The sequence below is a fragment of the Dipodomys ordii genome, unplaced genomic scaffold (assembly GCF_000151885.1).
Source record: "Dipodomys ordii isolate 6190 unplaced genomic scaffold, Dord_2.0 Scaffold12, whole genome shotgun sequence".
In the NCBI taxonomy this organism is placed as follows: Eukaryota; Metazoa; Chordata; class Mammalia; order Rodentia; family Heteromyidae; genus Dipodomys; species Dipodomys ordii.
This window is the reverse complement of record NW_012267228.1, coordinates 5,411,214-5,418,891: the sequence shown is the minus strand read 5'-3', so window position 1 is coordinate 5,418,891 and position 7,678 is coordinate 5,411,214. Positions and strand designations below refer to the sequence as shown.

At 49.1% G+C, this 7,678-nt stretch overlaps 1 protein-coding gene across 2 annotated transcripts in view; it reads left to right on the top strand.

Annotated features, from left to right (window-relative positions):
* Window positions 1–71: 71 nt before the first annotated feature.
* The window catches only part of Grm7 (glutamate receptor, metabotropic 7), a 595,106-nt gene continuing 587,499 nt past the window's right edge, over window positions 72–7,678 (top strand). For both annotated transcript variants that reach the window (XM_013010417.1, XM_013010416.1), the window contains exon 1: window positions 72–923. In XM_013010417.1, the coding sequence (XP_012865871.1) occupies window positions 417–923 (507 nt within the window). In that variant the 5' untranslated portion in view covers window positions 72–416. The remainder of the gene's footprint in view (window positions 924–7,678) is intronic.

Genomic DNA, 7,678 nt, shown 5'->3' with positions numbered 1-7,678 from the left:
GGAGGAGGAGGAGGAGGAGGAGAGGGAGCCGAACGACCATTTAAAGCGATAGCAATCCCTGCCCTCTCCCCAGTGCTGGGCTGGTTTGGCGAGCCCCAGCGAGCTGAGCAGCGCCCGCGCGCGAGCGAGCAAGCGCGCCGTGCGCTGGCCCGAGGGGGGGGAACCGAACCAAGATCGCTCAGGCGCCCCAGGCTGGCAGGAGCTACGGAGGGGGACCCCATCACACACGCCCTCTCTCCAGCTGCCCCTCCTCGGGTACCTCCCTCCCCCCACCCCCAACCGATCTTGCACGGCACAAAGTCCCACCCCGGGCTTCCCCCTAGAAAGAGCTCACCTCCAGGAGTTCCGGACCTAAGCGAGCTCACAGGTCCCCTTCCCGGGGCCGCTGCCGCCGCCGCAGCCGCAGCCCGGGCAGCATGGTCCAGCTCCGCGTCCTGACTTTGATGAACTTCCCCTGCTGCGTCCTGGAGGTGCTGCTGTGCGCGCTGGCGGCGGCGGCGCGCGGCCAGGAGATGTACGCCCCGCACTCCATCCGGATCGAGGGGGACGTCACCCTCGGGGGGCTGTTCCCCGTGCACGCCAAGGGTCCCAGCGGAGTGCCCTGCGGGGACATCAAGAGGGAGAACGGGATCCACAGGCTGGAAGCGATGCTGTACGCCCTGGATCAGATCAACAGCGATCCCAACCTGCTGCCCAACGTGACGCTGGGCGCGCGGATCCTGGACACTTGTTCCAGGGACACTTATGCGCTCGAACAGTCGCTCACTTTCGTCCAGGCGCTCATCCAGAAGGACACCTCCGATGTGCGCTGCACCAACGGTGAACCCCCGGTTTTCGTCAAGCCGGAGAAAGTAGTTGGAGTGATCGGGGCTTCGGGGAGTTCCGTCTCCATCATGGTAGCCAACATCTTGAGGCTTTTCCAGGTAGGGTTGTATTTTCTCCCCCTTTTCCCTCCCCTAGTGTGGCTCCCCAGATGGTCTTTAAGGCTGGTGTAGACTCCCGGGGAGGGGTACCCTGAGTTCGGATCAGCCAGCTTCCCGGTCCGCATTTCCACCCTGGAGATCCTGCCCAATTCCTCCCACCCCACCCAAGGCGCCCTTCTTTCCCAGCTTCTAGTTGGTTCCTCTTGTATCTCTTCCCCCACCACACACCCCTACCCCACTCCCCCAAGCTCCACTCCTTTCTACCTGACACCAGGCATTTATGACCCCATTTACCAGAAGCAATCTGCGAAAAACAAGGCGATGATTTAAATAGGTTTGCATTAGAGTGAAATATGGTGTGCAAACAGGCTTATAAAATAAGTGCCTCTAGGCTTCCGGGGAGGGAGAGCAGGCTGGTGCCTGGACCGTGGAAAACCAGATGAAAAGATATTTTGGAACTGGGTATTTCCCAAGCCCCCCTCCTCCTCCGGCGGCTCCCCACACCAAAGGCACCTGGGAAACCTCCACTCCTTGGAAACATTTCCAGAAGACCTTAGCCTCTGTCACTTCTTCCACTGAGAGCTTGATATTATTATTATTTTAACCTAGATCGGGACATTCGTGTTGCCTCTTTCCTTCGGGTTGGGTTTCTGACCTGTAGAGATCCTGGGGGGGGGCGGGAAGGGCAGGAGGACCCTCCCAAGGTGGGGCACAGTGACTTGATTCCCCCCCCCAGGTGGTGGATGGCTCTAAATTGCATTTGGCTCCAGTTTTCTCTGCCGCTCCAGCCGCCCTCCTCTCAGCCCTGAGATGAGCTCATGCGAACTGCACAACCAAATTGCTTTCCCTGCCTCCTCCCTAGCCCGCTCTCCCTCCTGCGATCCCCCATCCCAGTGGTGACTCCGGGCTGAGAGGCTTGATTCTGAGCCTAGGAGAAGATCGGCCGCCCCCCTCACCCCTGCCGCTGGGCAGTGGGTGTGTGTGTGTGCTGAGCTGGGGTCAGGGTGGGGGGCGATTGCAAAGATAGGCGGATCGGGACTTGGGGAGCCAGCGGTGGGTTCTGCTGCGGCGCTCTCTTGCCTTGGTTCATGCGCCTGTGCTGCACTGAATAGAAATGGATAGCTTTGGGGGCTCTGAAATTGAGTTTCCTTCTCCCAGTCTCTCCCTTATGGGTGCTTCTCTCTCTTGTCAGCTTGGCTCTGTTTTTCTTTCTTGTCCTTTTTGTAAACTCCACTCTCCCTGGTAGCACCCTCGGCCTTCCCCCCTCTTTCTTCCCGGCCCCCTAAGTTCTTGATTCCTCTGTTCTGCCTGGAGATGACCCTTTCCCAAGGGAAGGTCTGGGTGGAGGTAGCCCAAACCGCATGCATCTCCCGTCCAGTGGTGCGAGGTGATCCTGATGCTGCTGCCCACCGCTGGAGAACCTGCTTCTCCTAAGGGGTGGATTTCAGGAAGGCACTGCCTGTGAGCGCCTGAGGCAGGTACCCCAGCACCACCAAGAGTGCAAAGTTTATGTTCAAGCAGGAGGGGAGCACATCCAAGGCTATATAGCCCCTAGTCCCTCCCCTGCCCCCCATCTTGTCTCCCTGACTCCTGCTGAGGCAGCATGCCTAGAGCTAGGTAGATCTTTGCAACCCACGAAGTGCTTTGGAGGCAGACTTCCCACCGAACTGGGGATTTTGTAATCAAAACTCAGAAGCAATCCTTTCTTCTTTGAGCCTACAGCGGGACAACTTGAGGGGATTTTCTGTAGAGAAGATGAGCTCAGACTCAGCGCCCTGAGAACCTCTGTGTGTGTGTGTGTGTGTGTGTGTGTGTGTGTGTGTGTGCAGTGTGCAGCCAGAGAGGAGCTAGTGTTTCCCACTGAGCCCTAGGAGGCACACCATGGGTTTAGAATTTAAAAATTATTCAGCTGCCTATTTCTCTCTTCACTCACAGCCTTGACATGACTGCAGATAGATAGGCCTGCTTGTCTTTAAAAAAATGTTGAACTCAAGAAAGCCATTACAGATTAGGTTAGAAACTGTGTTTGCTGAATGTGATTTCAGGGGAGGAGGATTCTCCTTCTAGTGCCTGAATCTCAGTCAACTTACAAGGAAACAAATGGCTGATCTTACACTCGTTCCCTGGTTCCCTGAGCTAGAGAGGAAAGGAAGAGCAGAATGCCAATGTGAGTGAGCAGGGTGGATTTGGACTAAAACCATTGCGAGAAAAAACACTGTCATTTTCCTCTCATTTGCAAATTGCAGCTATTCCTGTGGGATTGAAGGGGAACTGAGGGCCCTCAGTTTTCAGCTGCATTTGTGGAGAGGAGGCTGGAAGTAGTACAAATGCACCAACTTGTAGCTTGTGCTGCAAGCTGCTGATAAATGGTTGGTGTGCTATCCTGGTTAACGGTTGCTCATGTAGAAGTGTGTGTGTGTGTGTGTGTGTGTGAGAGAGAGAGAGAGAGAGAGAAAGAGAGAGAGAGAATGAGACAGATAGACAGACAGACAGAGACAGAGGGATACAGTGGCTTTTTTTTGCCTGTGATTTTAGGAGCTCCAATCCCTAGTTTTCAGTTTCTGTCAACCTGCAGGAGAGAATAACACTCCACCAACCCGCTGTGAATAGGGGCATTCAATGGAATGGAGGGGTGAGGGGGGGAAGAAGATAACTGGTAAATCCCATCTAGGATTCCAAGGTTCAGCTCAATTAAAATTGTCCTATATAAAATAAAGTCTGTCAAATGGTTGGGTTGCAGGCTTTACAGTGATTTTTTTTCCCTTTCCTCTCAGGCTGCGGCTGGTGGCTGTGGCGGACCATGCCAAACTGATCATCTGAGATATAAATGTATGGTTTCAGATGAGCCTCTGGCAAGAAGGAGGGACTCCATGGGGGTTGCTGATTGCTAGAGGGGGCCCCAGGAAGTAATGAGAGAACAATAGATGTTAAGATTGCTGTGGCTGCTGCCAGCAGAGCCCAGCCCAGGGATGAAGTTCCTTCCCGAAAAGGAGGACTTGGGTAAAGGCGAGTACTGAGATGTGAATAGTATCTTTGACTTGGAATTCTCTTTTGGTGCGCCCGGGTCAGAGGCAGAAACTGAGGAAGTCCTTCCTAGCTCTAGCCTCTGTATCCCCTGCTGAATAGCTTACTAAATGACAAGACTGACAACAGGAATCATCTCCAGTAGGGTCTTTCAGATCCAGGAATTTGAGGGTAATGAAATTAGCGTGTGTCCAGGGCTCTACCAACTGGAATTAAATCACTGCAACTGACCTGCAGTGTATTTTTCAGCCCCAAAGAAGCATCAGGGAGGAAGTTCTGGAGATTTATTTCTGAGCCAGAGCAAAAATAATGCTCTCCTAATGCTAAGAAAGATTAAACTAAATTAATATTGACTATGAGCGACATATTTTTTTAAAAAAAATAATTACTGAATGGGGATGGCTTAAAGTGAAGCAGTTATATAACATGCTAACTGAAGGCTAAATCTCCCCTGACCACTATATTCTGGGTATGAGGAAGCGATGTTAGAGGGAGAAGGAAGGGGGAATGCTCTTACTCAAGACTTCTCTGTTACTGACACGGGAACCAACACTCTGAGAGTATAAATTACGTTTGCTGCACCGCGATTGTGAATGAGCAATATTGCACAGGGAGTGACACTGTCCAGGCCATAGTCTGGGAACTGAATGGCATCTGTTGGAAGTCTTTCTTTTCTCCCCAAAGTAACACAGATTGGGTAAAAAAGAAATAGCCCCTTGACTAGAACAGAATGTACATTTGAGCTTGTGGACAAATAAAACACATTTGTAAATGTGTCAGTGTTTTCCTTGCACGCATGGAAACTATGAAGTAAGCTTTTGAAATAGTGTTTTATACATGAGTGCTTATATCCCCCTCCCTCATAATAGAATAGAACTTGGTTCCTAGGGAAAGGTGGTATTATTATAGTAGAGGTTTTGTGTTTTTTTTTTGAAGCAACTGTAACCTACTCTTTTTCAAATGGCATAAAGATAGGTGCCATCACCCTTGGGAATAATCTGTGTAACGGGCTGTGCCTCCAGGCTCACTGTGTTGTAGGAAATTTATCTAACAGATGGTGAGTGGGAATTTTTAAGGGGCATTTTTTTTAAGAACAGAAAGGGAAGGAGTGAAGACACACATGTACTATATTTGAAGATGTTCCATGTATATTATATATGCACAGTCCATATAATTAAGATGCTATCTGCTTGAAGAACAATGGAAAGGTAGTTTTATCAACTTCAACTGCACAGATACTCAGTGTTGAACAAACCACAAGTGTTCTCTTCTCTACCTACAAGTTATAGCTTAGATCCCAAAGACCCTTTATGGATTATACAATGTGCTCTGGGCTCAATCTTATCACTCACTAGTTAAAATTACCCTAAATAAATAATTTATTTTTTTTCTAGGCTTCAGTTTGCTCCTCAGATTTTTGTTTTATCCTCAACAATGTGGCTTCTAAAAGTGTCTAAGCTTGTAGTAGTTTAACTCACAGAAAACTTGGCAGATCTTGACACATCCCCAAGACTTTGCCATCCCAGTTTCTCACGTTAAACTTTCGAGGATTTTGAGGGGGTTTGTCAGAAATACTCTCACCCAGCTATTTTGGTTAATAATAGCCTTCAGATGACCCTCCAATGGCATAAATGGGGGGAGGGCCATGAACTTCCAGATTAGTTAACTGGATGGTCACACAACACAGGGAAGGAGAGGAGAATGGTGAGGTCATGTGATCACTTTTGGTTCTCTGGGGTCTTATTCTGTCTCATGTGACAAGGCTAGACTTCTCTTTGGGAAAGCTGGCCAATAATGACAGCCTGTCATGTGTATGGTCCCAGGGATGAGGCACTTACGTAGCCCAGTTCCAGTGAAGCAGGTGATTGGTTCATGAGTGAGCATCTGGCTTTGTGGACACCAATCAGAAACCTCCCCAGGATGCTTCTCTCAGAGAAGAATAGGAAAGTCCCTTCTTCCTTCTGGAATTACTACTCTGAGGAGGCACCATACTGCGACACCCACTTCAGGAGGAGGTGGCGGGAAGTCTCCAACACAAGGAGAGACCTTCTGTGGTACACAGCCATGCAGAGGTAAACGAGGCTAGGCAATTCTGAGACACAGCCAAAGCCCGTTGATCTAAACCTCTCCAACCCACTTATATCAATAACGAGATGCATTCATGAATCACTAGGACATTTCTTAACAAAACAAGTGTTCGCTGGGAATGTGGCTTAGTGGTAAAGTGCTTGCCTAGCATGCGTGAAGCCCTGGTTTCAATTCCTCACTACCACATACACTGAAAAAGCTGGAAGCGGTGCTCTGGCTCAAGTGGTAGAGTGCTAGCCTTGAGTAAAAGAAGTTCAGGGACAGCGCCCAGGCCCAGAATTCAAGCCCCAGGATTAGACTTGATGAAGTGAAAAGTAATAATTTGTTATAAATCGGGACCCCCTAGCTCAGGTTTGGGATGCTCCAGAGTCTGTATTGTCCTCACTCTACCCAGCATGGACTGTAGTTACATGCAGCACTTGGAATTGCATTCTCCCTATCTTGATGCGTGGAGAGAGAGAGAGAGAGGGAGAGAGAGAGAGAGAGGACCAATAATTTTCGTGTAAACTGCAGCTCGTAGGCCTACTCTCGGGAAGGTTTGGAACTGTAGTCAGTTTCTTTCATTAAAGCAAATCTTTTGTTGCTCTCCCCAGGGCCCAGAAACATTTTCATGGCATAATGGAGTACAAAGTACATTAAACTCTTGGGTCTCTGTACAGTAAGCAACAAGCCCGGATCCCCTTTGTATCCCCCTTCCTTTAAATAGGCAATTAGGCACCCTGGCAAAACCATTTTCCCAGCAACTGAAATGCATATATGATTAGTAAGGACAGTAATAGAACATATAGTCAGACTAATTAATTAATGGACCGTTGTGAATGAGCACGGTCAATGTGATGCTGTCTGCATTTAAAAATTAAAGAAAGAAAATATTTATACAGGACAATATGTACATGAGAAGGGTGTCTTGGCCTCCCCTTTATTTTGGTGTCAGTTGGCTTTCAATTTAGGGCATCATGCTTGCTAGGTAAGTGCTATACCGCTGAGTTATACATCTAGCCCTTTGTGACATTGGTTATTATTATTATTATTACTTTGTTTTAATTTGTGTTAGTTGTGGTGCTTGGACTCAGGGCCTGGGTGCTGTCCCTGAGCTCTTTTGCTTAAGGCTAGTGCTCTACCACTTAGAGCCACAGCTCTACTTCCAGTTTTTGAGTCGTTAGTTGGAAATAAGAGTCTCATGGGGACTTTTCTGCCCAGGCTGGCTTCACACCGTAGTCCTATGATCTCAGCCTTCTGAGTCACTAGGATTATAGGCGTGAGCCACCAGGTACCTGGGTGGACTGGCATTGATTATTTTTATGGTAGGGTCCTGCCCAGTCATGTGCTTGGGTTTCAGTGTGTCTATCTTAGCTTTCCATTTGTAGCTGGGATGTCAGATGCACATCATCATATCCAGTTTCTTCTGTGGAGAGGTAAGCCACAGACTTTTCTGCCAGGCTGGCCAAGAAATGTAATCCTCCCAATCTCAGACTCTTGCAAACCTAGACAGATAGGGCTGTGCCACCATGTTCAGCTTGGTTTTGAAAAACAGTCTCAAGAACCTTTCTGCCTGGATGTCTACTACCATTCCTCCAAGCGTTAGGATTATAGATGTGTGTGTCACTGGTGCATAGCTTAGAACTCAATTGCCCTCTGTCTCT